A 17,496-nucleotide genomic window follows, 5' to 3' on the forward strand; every position below is an offset into this window, starting at 1 on the left:
CATACTGGGGCACCGCATCATGAATTTTAGTCGAGCGAATCGGCACAATGCTTTTTTAAGGTCTGGCAGGTACTTATTAGATCGATCTCTTTTGCCAAACCACTAAGTTACTGGGATGTAAACAATAACACCGGTTGTAAGGTGGTGTGTGTGTTGGGAGCAAACACAAAACACACACACATGGACACACACACACATGGACACACACACACATGGACACTGACACACACATATCCGACTGGCTTCTTTCTGTTTCTATACCAAATCCATTTTCAAGGATTCCCTTGACCCGAGCTGCCACGCTGTAGGACTGAACCCGGAACAGTCTCAAGTTATTCTGCTTGTTCACGAATAAATGGGAATGTGTTTCATGTATGATATGCGGACGGCTGGGAAACATGATCTAGGTATCACAAGGGATACAAATTAAGTGGTTCGGTGTGATATTAAGGAAGATTTCACTGCTATTTCCAGCAAGTCGATCAACTCTGTAGAACCTTCACCATATTGGCCCCTTTTATTTCTATTTTCTTTTATTATACAAACGAGTGATAGAGCCAAGATCAATATATATTGTGATTTCTGACATTTTCTAATTTTTATTGTATTTCCCTCATCTCCCTCTCTTTCTCTCTCCCTCTCTTTCTCTCTCCCTCTCTTTCTCTCTCCCTCTCTTTCTCTCTCCCTCTCTTTCTCTCTCCCTCTCTTTCTCTCTCCCTCTCTTTCTCTCTCCCTCTCTTTCTCTCTCCCTATCTTTCTCTCTCACTCTTTCTCTCTCTCACTCTTTCTCTCTCACTCTCTTTCGCTCTCTTTCTCTCTCACTCTCTCGCAGGCAGAGATTTATCAGTGAGATAATGGAAACTATGATTACAATTCTTAATAGCGCCAACACGTAGGAAAGATGAATGTCCTTGTTCTAAGTGAATATGTAAATATTTCCCTTACAACATAATCCTTCGAGTATTTTACACTCAAAATGATGCGAACAAACGAAAACATCTGTAATTTATTTGCAGAAGAACGAGAATAACATAATAATTTACTTTGGCTTCGGTAGTCGAATGAGCGCAGAAATGTTCAGTGCTGTAGCTAAGTTTCTTATTGCTGGCTAGCAAAGATCTGTGTGTATATGTCACTTAATTAGCAACAGGAAATTTTGTGACTCGTCGTATATGCGTCATGAGAAACGGCCTCCCGCTTCTCGTTTCTTTGACCTTGCTACGCCTCTGGGACTGTCTAAATGATTAAGAAACTTGCTTTGGAATCGTAACGTTCTACGTTCGATCATAATGCGTTAGATCTTAGACAAATATCTTCTGCCATAACCTAGGGCTGATTCAAACCTAATGAGTGAAGTTGAAATTCGGAAACTGCTCGGGAACTAAATGGAATCTGCCTCAAATTCAAAGTGTTAGCTTTATCATACACCGTATTATGCTGACTCTTTGAGAGGCTTACATGAAGAATGGATCACATGCCTCTCAGAAATATTTAACCACTTACATTAACTACAATAATTTACGGGCTCTTTCTGAAATTCAAAAGGCTAACCCTGTCGCACTTAATCTATCTGAATATATGCTATATATTCAAGTATCTCTAGAAATTTTGATGAAAATAATGTTAATGGAATTTGACGCAATTCAGGATATGAATGAGGACTAAATATGCGTTGTGTTGTTTCAGTAGTAACGATATTCACAACATTGGTACATTGGTTCAGACTTCCTCTCTTTAACCATCAGGTTGACCTATGCCCACTGTTGGCTTCTTTGAAAATTACTCTGTGATATAAAATTTTAACGGGAAAAATGCTTAGACGGTGTTGAATTGGAGCTAAACTACAAGACCAATACCAAGTTGTACCATACGAACTAAATAGCAGCCGTAATCGACATCCTCGTCACCATCATCATCATTGGCAGCAGCAATAGTAGAAGTAGCAGCAGCAGCAGCAGTAGTAGTAATTTCAGTTGAAATAGAGTAATAGGGGCAGCCGTATTAATAGTAGCAGCGTCTGCCACCGGTGCGGTTGCAAGAGTAGAAGTAGTTGCAGCAACAACAGAAATAAATGATTTTTTTTCCGTTTCAGTGTCACCCTCAGAATTAGAAAGCATTCAAACACCGAACTAATTGGCTAAATACGCAGTAATGCAGTATGAAAAACAGAGATGGGTAGAGAAGGAGAGAGGGAACCAGGATTTAGTCCTAGGTTCGTTGCAAATTAATGAAAGGGCTCTAGAAAGCATTGCAAGTGACAGAGTAATAGATATCAATTACATAGTCGAAGTAAATTATATACTTTAGGTTAAGACCGTAACACTTTAGAAGCTTATTCAATCTGGCTTAATCAGCTCTGTTCAGTCACTCGAGAATTATTATTCGTTATTCGACAATTAAATTTCCGCCATTAAATCTTGTCCGAAAGTTAGAAAAATATTAATGCTACACTGAAAAGATTCTGATGATTATAGTACAACAAATCAACAGGGACTGATGTAGTTGTTGATTTCAATATATCTTCTAATATCGATCTCTTGGTTTATTGATTTAATTCCACTAATGTCTGTTGGATAGAATGAATTTCATGACGGTTGCAGGATCAGCAATCCCAGTATTGGTTTCCAAATTTGGCACAAGGCCAGAAATTTTTTCAGAGGAGATAAGTTGATTACATCGATCCCAATAATAATAATAATAATGATAATAATAATAATAATCCTTTCTACTATATGCACAGGGCCTGAGATTTTGGAGGGAGGTGGCCAGTCGATTAGATCGACCCAGTACGCAACTGGTACTTAATTTATAGACACCGAAAGGATGAAAGGCAAAGTCGACCTCGACGGAATTTGAACTCAGAACGTAACGACGGGCGAAATGCCGCTATGATTTTGCCCGGCTTGCTAACGATTCTGCCAGCTCACCGCCTTACGATAATCTCAATAGAGAATACATCTATTAAATATGTGTCATTCCTATAAACATACTCACCACCACACTATAAAAACTTCTGACCCATAGACCCCACAGATGTGCTGCATCCTCTCTCTCTCTCTCTCTTCCCCCTCTCTCTATGCATAATCTTCAGTTCCTGCAATGACATGCTCTTCTACAGTCGTTAGTCGCGAAGCATCTTCTCTCAAGTTAACACAACACTCAACTTCACTCATGTTAACCCGACACATCCGGCTCTACTTTTCTCACCCCTTTCCCTCTCAGGTTCCACACTAATAACTTCAACTAATATTTCTCCCCGAGATTTTCAAACTTTGGAATCTTATCCACAATATTTTTGTATCAGGTATTGGTTTCAAATTTTGTAACAAGTCCAGTAATTTCTCATGAAGAGGCTAATCGATTACATCAAGACTCCATTGCTCAACTGGTGCTTATTTGATCGATCTCGAAAGGAATGACAGGCAAAGTCGACCTCTGCGGAATTTGAACTTAGGATGAAAAATGGATCTTCTATTGAAATGTTAAACATCGTAAACAGTGGCTTGGTAAAACGGAAAAGCTCAACCACAACCAAGAAGGGAACTTCATAGGAAAAAGGTTCTTCTCTCTATCTGGTGGGACTGCAAAGGAGTAATTCACTTTGAATTGTTACCACCTAATGCAACAATCAATGTTCAAGTCTACTGTCAGCAATTAGAGCGTTTGAACCAAGCTTTGAAGAAAAAATTATCCGCTTTAGTGAATCGAAAAGGAGTGATGTTTCATCAGGACAATGCGCGGCCCCACACTGCAAAGATCACATCACACAAGATCGAAGAGCTTGGTTGGGAAAAAATTCCTCATCCACCTTATTTCTGAAGCTCACACCAATAGTCAAAAGCACCTTAAAACAGGTATTACCAAATATCTGTGAAAGGCTCATAGTCGTCTTCAGGCGCACAAGACTCCAGTACGGGCGTAATGATAACGGTTCGAAACAGCCTTGGTAGTAGCTTCTTGCGTATGTGTAGGCGTATTGTCTTCATTACGTGCTGCATTTCTTAAAACATAACTTTTAAGATTATATCCTTGCATTCTATAAACGTCGAATTTATTTGAGTTTATTTTAAGTAATCGCAACGTCTCTAGCATTTCTTAATATATCGCGTAACGCCCACAGTTTCTCTAGTAATAATGCTCTCTGCAATTGCATTAAACTAGGTTTTATGCCTATTTCCTCTATAACTCATTATTATTATTATTATAATTTTTATTGTTGTTGTTAAGGCGTCGAGGTGGCAAAATCGTTAGCGCGCCAGGTGAAATGCATTGCGCTATTTCGTCCGTTTTTACATTCTGAATTCAAATTCCGCCGAGGTCGACTTTGCCTTTCATCCTTTCAGGGTCGATTAAATAAGTACCAGTAACGCACTGAGGTCGATGGAATTCGACTTAATCCTTTCCCCATATTTGAAGCCTTGTGCTTCCAGTAGAAAGAATTATTATTAACATTATTATTACTATTATTTAAGACAACTCCATGGCAATTTAATATTTGCCTTAATTATACATACTTTTCTTTCCATATATCAAAAACCCAGAGGGGTTCAAACTGAAGACATGAATATAGAGCCCCATCCGGCAATCTGAAAAGAAGCAATGCAATACCTTCCTTCCTCTGATTAGCGCTTTCTCTCTCTCTCTTTTTCTCTTTCACGCACACATACACATAAAAAAGTAGTAGGGAGTTGTGTGTACTTACCTTCGTTATACGACAAGGCGTATGAAATGAGTACGCAAAAGCAGAAACAGAAAGCAATGATAGTTTTCATCACGCACCTGTGAATATAAAGAAACGACAATAGAAGGTATTGAAGATAGGCAATATATGTAAGCATGTATGTACGTTCGAAGGGATGCTGAAAAGCTACTGGCTTCCAGGGTATCCTGGATTTAAAAGTTTTAAAAGCTTGGTTGGAGGCCCAACCTTCCGAGTCCTTCAACAAGGTTCAAGAAAACCGAAGGACTTCTGCAATAATTGTGTGAATCTGAGAGTGGAATGTGTTGAATAAAATCAGAATTAACTGATCCTTCCGTATTTTTATTAACCCAAAGCCAAGAACTTTCCAGCAAGCTTCGTATATATATGTGTGTGTGTGTGTGTGTGTGTGTGTGTGTGTATATATATATATATCAGACACGTGTGCCGTCAGTAATTACTCAGGGTAGGCAGTTGGTGATCTTTATGTAGTAAAACACACAAAAGATAAGCAAACCACAGGTGTACGACTGAGCTGAAGACAGATTTACTTCTGCCTTTATAGCACATAAAGAAAACGTTGTTGTAGGAATGCACGCAGCACGTGTACTACAGCAATATTATACGTAGCTTAACTACTGAGATTAAAAGGCAGGGGCGAATTATGCCCAACTAATCTACAAAAAAAAAAATCTTTTGCAGGTTATGCATTGTAATCAGAATATCCGTCATAACTTTATTGAATTGAGTGCATATTCTGCCATAAAAAAAAATGCTGCTATCGATCTATTTTATTCAAGGTAGGTACTGCCTACCTTGCCTACCCAGGCGGCACGTCCCTGATATATATATATATATGTATATATATATGTATGTATATATATGTATATATATATGTATATATATATATAGAGAGAGAGAGTAAATGTGTGCATGCCTGTGGAAGCAACTCTGACTTTTCTAGATTACAAAAGCTTATTATTATGAGCATGCACACCAAATATCTTGTAAATTCGTGATGTCAGTAAAGAAGCGGCAAATTGAGAATTAATGGAACGTAAATGTCACCCTCTTTCACTGATTGTACAGATAAAAACGGGTCCAATACATCAGTCACATCGGCAAGGTAATTAAATATTTTTTGCCCGAAAATGCAGCCTTTCTTTATTGGCGACCTACATGTCGATACCTTCTCCAACTTCTTTTGCAATGCAAACGACAACACACTTCATTTCCTCTGAACTTTCTTCAGCCTAGTGTTATCTGCAATGCAAGTTGGACAACACAGGCCAAGCAGAGAAATTTTGATAACAATCTCAATCCATGTCACGCGAACTTTTTTATCATTTTAGCGTCGGCGTCGGCGATTATGTTTTTCATTTATGATACAGCTGTAAACCCAAATATCTTGTAGTTTCTGTGCTGGAGATGGCGGAGATTTATCCCCCCGCTAATGATATAAACAAGCTCGCATTTTGCATCTGTGGCTAATATATCTTTTTTAACAAGCTCATTGGCTAACCTCGACACCGGCGCCTGTTCTGGCACTGTTTTTCTATATATCGCAGGCGAGAGGGGGGATGAGTCGCTGCTATCTCTAGCGGTCAAGATAAAGAATATAATGGTGTGAGTTCTAATAAAAACATAAACATCTCAAAAGTCATTGACATGTATTTGTTACCGTTTATCCAGTAATTATTCAAGAAAATACGAGAAACAACAGTATAATGATTACATATTCCACACGTCTTTACGTTCTGAGTTCAAATTCCGCTGAGGTCAACTTTGCTTTTCATCCTTTCGGAGTCGATAAATTAAGTACCAGTTGCGTACTGGGGTCGATCTAATGGACTCGCTCCCTCCCCTAAAATATCGGGCGTTGTGCCTAGAACAGAAAAGAATATATATTCTACACAATGATGAATATATCGATTGCAGATAATCACTTGCAGCTGGTGTCTTTATATACACACACACACACACAAACACAAACCTATATAGATATATATATATATATATATATATATATATATATATATATATATATATATATATATATATAGTCAGATAGTGAGGGTGATAAATTGGATATTAATTTAATTTAAAACCAAGTGGCCTAGCATATAAAAAAATCTGAAAATTCAGAAAAAATTGTATTGCACGTGTATAAGGGATGACCACAGAGAACATTATTTTTCTTTGTGGTTGGGTCATTGATGACCTCTTTCTAGCATATTGGATGTCCGACTTTGCCTCGTAGAAACCGGCTGGAGAACATAACTATTTACCAAAATTAGAAACCATTTATTATTATTATTATTATTGCCAAGTTACTACATGCCATTTTAATTATCTAGGATGTTATCTTGATTATCCTGAAGTCTTCTTAAATTTCAAGACTCATTCTTAGCATATAAATAGAATAAGAGAATAGCATTTTCCGCAGGCTGACGATGTGAGTCTCAATTTATTTAAATATTCTTCATTCTTACTGGTAATAATCTTGGTGTCTTATCAACCGTGTTTTTAAAACCCAGCATTTAAAATTTATAAGATACCGTTACATTTATGCGAATCTATGGGAGCCAGTTAACTTATCAGTTATAATAAACGTATTACCACGAAGAGGAAATCCCTCGAAGACTCTACTAAAATGTCCATGGAAATGGAGCTCTCAGAAGAAAGTTTCACAGAAATCTGGATGCGAATGAACCAGTGTCAGATTTGGAAGAATAGGCAGAATAAAAATGCTCACATACAAATGAATAAGTATGAAAACCTTGCGGGTAGAGCAAGTGATACTGGCCCAAATAGAAAGCTGCCTACAACTAATCTTGAACCTGAATACGTATGCGGTGAATGGTAGGATTTTCGACAAAGTGGATCAAAACAGAAGCATAGATGTATTCAGTTAATGCAATGAAAATGAGGAGCTGGTGCCCATACTAAGATTTCTCGGTGTACACAAGCCACGTAAGAAGAAGTACTCGGAGATAGGAATAGAATTCTTGATCAAAGAGCATCAGGATGCAATTATTGGAGAGGCAGGATACATGCCAAACCGTCTGGGCTAAAGTATGGCTAAACTTTGGTTGTTAGGGAGAAAATACAAATCCTTAATTCATATGCAACAAATAATCACGATATCTGGGATTATAAACATCTGCAAGGCTTTCTGAAGGTTTAGAGGATGATGGCTAGAATCAGATTCGTCCCTTCAAAAGGTTGCTACCAACTAGGGACCGGTTAAAATTTATTCTAAAGTTAAAAAGAGGAAGCCAAATACGAATATACATACATGCATACACATACATACAGGCATGCTTCTATTTTTAAACTTATATCAAAAGAAGAGTTATTGGTGGAAAATTCTCATTAAAACTTCGCCAATTGCAAATGTAACAGACCTTATATAGTTGTATGAACCGGAAAAAAACTGTAATCTTTGATTTCAAATTATAGCTTGTCTTATCTGATTATAAATTCATATTCATGCAATTTACTTATTCGTACACGCGGCTGTGTTAATAATTTTCTCTATAAATTCACATTCACGTCAAAAATTATTGATGCACTAAGCGATCTTAGTAAAATATCTAAGAATTAATCAGAAAAAAAACTGTCTTCAGTCGACATTACTGGACCCTTAGCACGCACATCTTAAATGTCATCCGTTAGCGGAACTGTAAAAATTTCAACATATATCGCGTATAGTCTTCGTTATACCAGATTCCAACGACAATTATTTGTTTCTTTGTGAGAGATCAAATTCTATTTTTAAAAAGAATTCAAATAATTAAACACCAATCAAAAATTCTTGCTTCTTACAAACGGGATCTTTTTTTCTGTTGGAGAGACATTTAAACACGTAAGCTAGAAAGTCATAAATATTTATATCTTGTGTTAGTATATGTGTGTATGTGAGTGTTTGTTTATTTATATGCAGAGATAGATAGATAGATATCGGCATGCATATATACTATTCGGAATGGCCTATTATTGTCGGTGTCAATACTGAATGTAAATAAGCAATATGACCAAGTAAGATAGAGCTAAAATACTACGGATCGAATATTGTGCAAATATCTAATATACGAAATGTGTCCAGCAAAACATTCTTGATGAGTGTTGAAAATCTGTCAAATGTATAATCGTATACTCGCATAGGGAGCTCATGTTTAACAGTAAATCCCTGTCCACCTGTTAAAGAAAATACACGAGATTTAACGCTCGTATCTAGGACTATAGAGACGTATGTAGCAGACCTGTAAAATGTTTGCGATGAATGTACTGCACATAGTTGCTTCTCCAATATTCCTTTAAGATATTATAGTAACTGGTGAGTAAACTAGGGGGAAAGAGTGAATTTGTGGCCCAAATTTGTTCCTGCATCAACGAAGTTCTCCAAGGAAGTGAGAAAAGAATATAGCTCAACCATTGAAAAGCGGTCTGCTTTTTCTCGCAATGTATCTGACCAAGGTTTCTATGGCCATAGTCTATGCTAACAAAAGTTTGAATAACATAAATTCAACAGTGCTGCCACTAAGAATTGAAGCGACTCCACTAATTATTAATAGAATCAGATTTTCAACAGGAATATTCCTAGGTGACAGTTAATCAGTACAACTGTACGTTCTTACAGTGAATAATTAATCAGCACTGACAGAGAAACGTCAAACCTACAGATTCGTATCAGCCGAGGAGCAACAATAATGAATATTACAACCATTGATTATATCAATGGCCGGAAGCTCTATTTACTTAGTGTTTTTCCATACCGAGAGACAGATGGAGTTGGCTACTATAATACTCACAGGACACAGGAATGGAGTTCATATCAACATTTGTTCGTATTTGGTAGTTAATGAAGGTAGATTATTGACCAGACACAGAATATGAATATCAATTAACCTGTCTAACTCCCTTGTTTCTAACGTAGGTCTCGGTATCTATGAGAATTTTGCATACAATGGTGCGACAAAGGAATACTTCAACAAATTTCGGAACGCATCGATGTTAGAACTGTCAGTATTCAATAAGATCAAAAGCTCTACTACTGTCACTGTGTCAATGCTGGAGCAAATATTTGAGATACCTTTAAAGAAATACACATCAATAATGACTTTGTTAGTGTCGCTAACCTCATCTGCGTTAATCGTAGGGTCGTGGGTCGTAGCATAAGTTCAGGTCTAACTACGTTTGAGTGTTGCATCGAATCGCTCACACAACACCTAGATCTGATGGTTATACAATCGCGAAAACATTAAATTTTTGCGAGTAGAAGAATTCCAGAATAGGAAAACTGCGCGCACAACTACTCCATGCGTCTCAAGAAGCTACACAAATTTACTTAATAGAGTAGATGACAAACACTCATCAATTCATCAGCATTGATATATATATTCCACAGCGTAAAAGATATCAATAACTTTTAGCAGAAAGAGTAGCTTTTCATGGATCTGTGATAAGTATCTCACATCACAAGTACAATGCTGCATCTTTGCTATTCAGGGACATGAGTTAGTTGATGGACAAAAGGGAAAAGTATGCCTCCGAACCAGTTTGCGATAGAAAGTATTGATTGTGTCAAACCAATGAGGAAAGGATCTTTTACAATGTCAATTATTGTCAAGATATTTCTGTAGGGCACAATATTTCCATCAGATACACTATTGTTACCAAAAACAATTCACAATACAATCAGTCGGATTCATTGTCCTGACGGCCATAACATAGACGTACCAGAATCAAGATGTAAATATTGCTTGAAAACTCATGAATAATATAGAAAATCCGAGCCAAGTACAATAAATCAGATATTTTTACGGGGACAAAGATCAAAAGTCAGTCTCTGCTATTGAACCCGGCTGTCCACATTTTGAGAACTTCTCGTCAAAAGTCTTTGAAAAGAAAGAACGTCTAAGAGAAATTCTTGAGAAAATTATATTCTAGCTATAAACACACACACACACCGGTGTGTCTCCACCCCGCCCCGCCCACCGTACACCTGTACATGCAAAGAAGATCTGATGGATAGAATCAAGTAATGTATGGTATAAATACTTGACCACTATAAATAGATTACCTATGTAGTTGCTTAACAAGAAATTGTATAACCATCGACCGTCTTCTTCAATAGGAGTGTCGTCCATAACTTTTATACTCTGAGTATAAATTCTTCTGTGTACCTTGGGCCATGTAATTTCAGGTTTGCATAAAACAAGTCCCGTGCGAGAGCCTGAACTTTCTCCTCGACGTCAAAGCAAACTGACTCGCTTCGTAGAAATCTAATCGATTGGTGGCTGAGTGAAGATTTCTAAAACATTCCCAATGTTACCCATATTCCAGAAGGATTATACACACACGCATACATTACATTACATGTATTCATATGGCATGGATACATGCACGTTTGTACATACATATGTTCGTACATTATAAGAACACCCGTGCGCATACTCGCAATTCTACACTCACATATACAAGCATGTCTTCACACACACACACATACACCTATTAACGTGCACACTCTTCACAAATCCGCTTAGTTATGACTGCGTGGTTAGGAAGTCTGATTTGCAACCGTGTGTTTTCCTTCTTCACAGATGCATTGTGAGTGGATTTTAGACACGCACGCACACACACAGCTAGATTGAAAGAAAGATAGATAGATATTTGTTCATGGGGCAGCATGTAATGCCGTGACGAAGAGTTTAAATGAACTTTAGTAAAATATGCACACATCTATATGCTTATCGGTGTTTCGTCGGCCGTTACGTTCTGAGTTCAAATTCTGCCGAGGTCAACTTTGCCTTTCATCCTTTCGGGGTCGATAAATTAAGTACCAATTATGCACTGAGGTCGATGTAATCGACTTAATCCCTTTGTCTGTCCTTGTTTGCCCCCTCTATGTTTAGCCCCTTGTGGGTAATAAAGAAATAAGAAACGATATCAATGAGATCGAAGATGAAAACTAAGTATTGCGCGTATATGACATATTCCAGGAGTTTTTGCCCCTTCCGCAATACTCATCCAAACCATTAAACATCCATGACCTCATTGCGACAGATTTTAACATCACCCATTCCAAAGTAACGTGCTTTTAATTGAATGAATGCACTCTCGATCAAAACATCAGCAGTCACAAGTTTTCATGACACACAAGTTTATTGAGCCAACAAGAGAGATCCTGTAAGTGGTCACTCCACCTGTTAGAAATAGCCTAGTCTTTCTGTTACCTGAAGGTACGATTTGGGAACAAGGAAGGTCAATATATTTCTGGATATCTAAGGCAGCGAGCTGTCTGAATGGTTTACACGCCGGCTGAAATACATAGCGTAATTTCGTCCGTCTTTGTATTCTAGGATCAAATGCAGCCGAGGTCGACTTTGCCTTTCACCCTTTCTGGGTCAATAGAATAAGTACCGGTTGAGCACTGGGATCAATTTAATATTCACCGCAAGACCGGATATGATAATGGATCTTCATTATCATGATTGGTTTGGAGTGAGCCGACAACAGTAACAACAACATTAACACACAAAATTACATTTTTCACGAATTTTCTTAGAGTTTTTCTTTTCCTTTCTTACACATTTACACTATTTTAAAATTCCGTATAGAACTCTTATCTGCTTTTCTTTAACTCTCGAAGTACCACAGCTCATAATTCTTAACAGTCCAAATTCTATGCTCTTAGAGTAAAATACACAATATGAAAGCTTAGATGTTTCAATAGCATAAACACAACGAGCAAGTCCCTGTAGGTGGTTACATATGAGGATGTATGTGTATGTATGCGTGTGTGTGTGCATATATGCACACAATAATAAGAAAACTTAATGTCTCATATCAAATATGGTCTCTATATGTGACTGTTGTCAATAATTCTCGATACTGCAAATGCTACGATGATTATAATTGGAAATAAAGGACAAAGAAAAGGGAATACGAAACCTTCGATTGAGCTCAAGAGATTCTTTAAGCTTTATATTTTCAATAACATTATTGCATCATAGCATGCAGGCAATTACGATATCTTACACGATATTGTATCATGCTGCTAGAGCAGAGACATTTCAGATGTAGTACACACGAACACACACACATTTTATATACGCACATTATATATATATATATATATATGTGTGTGTGTGTGTCCAGATATATGTATATCAATGAAAAAATACATCTGTGTGTTTGCATGTGTGTAAGAAAATTGGAAATAACATTTTCTTTTACAAGAAATTCTTTGCGACTTGGCAATCATCTTTTTCATTGCATATATTCTTCTCATTGCTTTTGTTGTTGTTGCTGTGCTTGTCGCACGCTACCGTAGTCGTTATTTTAGTCACTATATCGATGATGTTCTTACCGTTCTAGAAGTTGTTCCTGCCGTTCAGTCCGTTCTTTTGATTCTTGATGATAACGATGCTGTTGTTTGAAACCCTGGCAGATCAGGTGTATGCTCAAAGGCATTTTATCCCTAACTCCTGTCTTTTTTTTCTTTCAGTTGTAGTGTATTTAGGATGTTATAAGGCAATATGGCGTTAAGGTACTCGAGATTTGAGGGAGATGTGACTCATGCTGTTTTTAGTACGCCTCAAGTCCTCATATTCTTTCTCAGGCTGAAACTTTCAGATTTAGTATTTTTCTAACCATTTTATACAACAGGACTATTTTCCTGTGAGTTAATATTTATCCCCACTTAAACGTAACACACTATACTGTGGTAGCTACTACGTGAGAAATTCTCATATCGGCTTTTGATGCAAAATACACTATTGTTTATATCGCTAGCGGGGAGATAAATCCCTACGACTTCCAGCGCCGAAACCACCAGATTACGTGATTTTGATGTTCCTTGGTCTCGTCATCGATGGACGCTCGACCGATAGAAATAGCAGCGATTCATCTCCTTGTCAACGATATACAGGAATACGGTGCCAGAACAGGCGCTGGTATCGCGATTATCCAATGAGCTTGTTAAAAAATATTTATTAGTGATGGAGGCAGTATAAAAACTATTTTGCTGTATATTTCTGTGTGTATATGTGTGTGGTGGTGTGTACATGTATCTATGTGTAAGTGTGTGCGTTGGTATGTTTTATTTTTTGTTTCATTCAAGATGAGTTAGTAGAATCGATAACATGACGCTCAAAGTGCTTAGCGGTATTACTTCCGGCTTTACGTTCTGAGTTCAAATTCCGCCGAGGTCGACTTTACCTTTCACCCATTGGTGGTCAATAAAAAAAGTACCAGTTAACCACTTGGGCTGACTTGTTCCCTTTCCCAAAATGTCAGGCCTTACAGTAGAAAAACTTGTTTGTTTCACTTTAAAACCAATTCATTTGAGTCTTTCTTTCCCCTATTAAATATAACAAATTAAATTACCGATCGATTTTTGAAACTAAGCAAGAGTATGGCTTTACCACATTAAAGATGAAAAATCATGTAAAAGATTTTAACTCAGACGTGCTTTAATCCGAAGAACTGGTTGCGTCTTCGCCAAATTAAACTTCGAGTCTCTAGTTGACATTTTCTTATTGATCTTTCCAGACAAATATCTCTAGCGATTAACCAAAATTTTATTCCCATCTGTTTTGTTGCCAAGCCACGTCGTAATTCCAGCCCGTGAGATTGGTGACATGAACGCAACAAGAAAACTTTTTTTTTGGCAGAATACAATGAAACAATTTTACGCGTCAGTTTACATTGGAATCCTTCAACGTCAACGGACGGACATGAGTTTCAATTAGACTCACACAGACACACATACACAAACACATACACACACACACACGTACGCAGACACATACACCTACACACGCATATATACACACATATATGTATGTATCTATGTATGTATACATTCATATGTAAGTATATATGCATATATATACACATACATATGCATACATATACACACATATTTACATATGTATGCATACATATACAAACACATTATATAGGTATATAGGGTAAACCCCAATTCTTTGCTGTTGAAGCAAATATGCTTATTCCATTATTACAATATATATTCATACTTATCGCTCATGTAGATCTTTGTAATTCCTATTAGCAAATAAAACACGTTATAGAGAATAAGTTTTACCTTAAAATTTCCATTTTCTTCTTTATATATATATATATATATATATATATATATGACTTCTGTAATCGTGAGAAAAGATAAGTTTTTGAAGAGCCATTATGGAAATAGTTTCCCACAACTCTCTTAAATTTAACAGATTACGTATGAATAACAATAGTAGGCAGTATTAATACAAAGAGGTAAATACTCATCTCCTCTTAAACATGGATGTTGTTTTAGAACAAACTATACTGCGGTTGTTACCACGAGAGAAACTTTCGTATTAGCTTTTGGTGCAAAAAGAACTCTTGTTTATATTACTAGCGGGGAGATAAATTTCCGCCGCCTCCGTGCTGAGACCACCAGATCTCATAACTTCGACCTACCATGGTCTTTTCATGATGGACTCACGACCAATAGAGCGATTCATTTCCTTGTCAGCAATATATGGAATCTCATTTTCAGAGTAGGCGCTCGTGTCGAGATTAGCCAATGAACTTGTTAAAATGTTATATATAACAGAGATAGTGTAAATATACACAACAGCGTCTGTTCTGCCACTGTTTTTCTATATATCGCTAGCGGCGAGATGAATCGCAGTTATTTTTTAGCGGTCGAGAGTCCATCATTGTCAAGACCAGAGAAGGTCGAAATCTCATGATTTAATGGTCTCAGCGCTGTAGGTGGCGGTACTTATTTCTCCGAAAGGAGTGCATTTTGAACCAAAAGCCAATAAGAGAGTTTCCCTCATGGCAACTGCCGCAGTATAGATTATTCTCAAAGAACATCTCAATAATAGCAGTGAGAGCAACAACAACGAGAACAACAAAATATCTAAATGAAAAGAAACTGAAAGCAGTAAACACCAGTGAACAACCGCGAGCGAAATGTGTTTATTGTGACGACAGCAAAGTAACTGTTATTGCGGTTGTTGCTTAGATCCAAGTTTCTTCTGACTTAACCAAAGGGGTCTCAGCTATAAGCATCCAAACTTCTTTTTGTAAACGACTTGAGAGAAATCAATGTATTTAATATACTTTAACAAGCTGCAATCTCCAATTAATATATTTGCTGCGAGAAATAAATTGTAAATGACAGCAAATGAGCTTATGATATGCGCAGAAAGACAAAGTATTTTAAAGGTACGTGGTCTGCTTCATATACATCTCGAATCATGTCATAAATTGTTGGCCTCCATATTGATAATAAATTTGTGTTCCACGATTTCGAATGTGTAATATACGAAAACTAAATAAATTGAAAACGTTTCTAACAAGTGCTTTCATGCTGAGCGTAGGTGCAATATTATGAGAGTTATTACGATATCTTTTAATAAAGGTAGCTAGCGTATTTTCTCCCTAGAGCGTAAAATTAGTGAGTGAAGCATGCTGCCTGTAAAACAATTGTGTTACTTTATATGCACGCCGAAGGGTACACGAGTATATGAGTGTCTACCAATTATATATATATATATATATATATATATATATATATATATATATATCTGTGTGTGTGTGTGTGTGTACATGCACGCGCGCCTGTGTATGTATAAGGTCGTAATATTAGAGATTCTTTCTTAAGTGGTCGCAACCGTAATGTTTCCCAAGTTGTGCACGGAAGCTTTGTCTTAACATCAGCTTTGATGGATTGTTAATTTCATGTTATATAACTTCGCCACAATAACATCAATCTAGTTGAGTGTTCTTTGTACTCGCTTGGGATGCGGAAATCTCCGTCATGTAACATCTGTTACAGTATATATTTCAAAACGATACCAATATCCAGTCAGCCCTACCCTGCATTGAATAACCCGGGAGAATTCCTGCCCCAATTTCTGGCCGCCTAATCCCCCCCACAATTGTAATACCATAATTTACTATATTTGGGGTACGGTTGAGAATGACATGAAGCGCTGTAGATGTGACAAGGAGTTGCTCGAATATCTTCCCAAGAACACAGAAAAGAACGCACGCACCAGGTTCTCGAGCCATTTTGTGGCCGCCGTGGTGGAAGCTGAGGATAGTTACTTTGATTAAACTGTTATCTCCCAGCCATTAAGTAGTTGATATATTTTGATTAAAAAAAATACTATGCTTTATCTTCCTTTCATGCAAACATCAGAAGCAGCAGCATTGATACAACCACAAGCAATAATACCACACCATAATTAGCACTAACACCATCATAACAATCATCATCATCATTAACTTCAACAACATCTTCAACATCAACAAACTCATCATCATTAACATCAGTAAAGAAGCGTCTGAAACACTGTGAAAGGCCTGATGTAACACCTACTGCGCTGATGGAAACCAAACAGGTATTCCATTATCTTTTCATAGGCTGAAACTTTATATCTTCATGTTCGAAGTGAAAAAAAAAACATCACTCAAAAGCCTGTGACCTGCTGAAATCTCCATATAAAAGATATACGTCCAGACGTAGGAAAGAAAGTGTTTCTGCACACACGTTGACAGATGAAACCCAACATATACACCACGTATATATTCATATGCATTGATGAATATTGCATTCATGTACACAGACAGACACTCACAAACGCACATACATATATATATGTATATCGGGATATGTATCTAAATATATATGTATGGATATATATATATAGGCATATGTATCTATCTATCTATCTATCTATCTATCTATATATATATATATATTAGTGAGAATTTACAAAAGA

General features: G+C 37.0%; 1 protein-coding gene across 1 annotated transcript in view; it reads right to left on the bottom strand.

Annotated features, from left to right (window-relative positions):
* Window positions 1-17,496, bottom strand: part of LOC106867751 (uncharacterized) — a 63,269-nt gene that overhangs the window by 14,946 nt on the left and 30,827 nt on the right. Inside the window, exon 2 of the mRNA XM_014912714.3 lies at window positions 4,703-4,779. Within this exon, the coding sequence (XP_014768200.1) occupies window positions 4,703-4,772 (70 nt within the window). The 5' untranslated portion in view covers window positions 4,773-4,779. The remainder of the gene's footprint in view (window positions 1-4,702; window positions 4,780-17,496) is intronic.

The sequence above is a fragment of the Octopus bimaculoides genome, chromosome 22 (genome assembly GCF_046866305.1).
Source record: "Octopus bimaculoides isolate indiv1 chromosome 22, ASM4686630v1, whole genome shotgun sequence".
Taxonomy (NCBI): domain Eukaryota; kingdom Metazoa; phylum Mollusca; class Cephalopoda; order Octopoda; family Octopodidae; genus Octopus; species Octopus bimaculoides.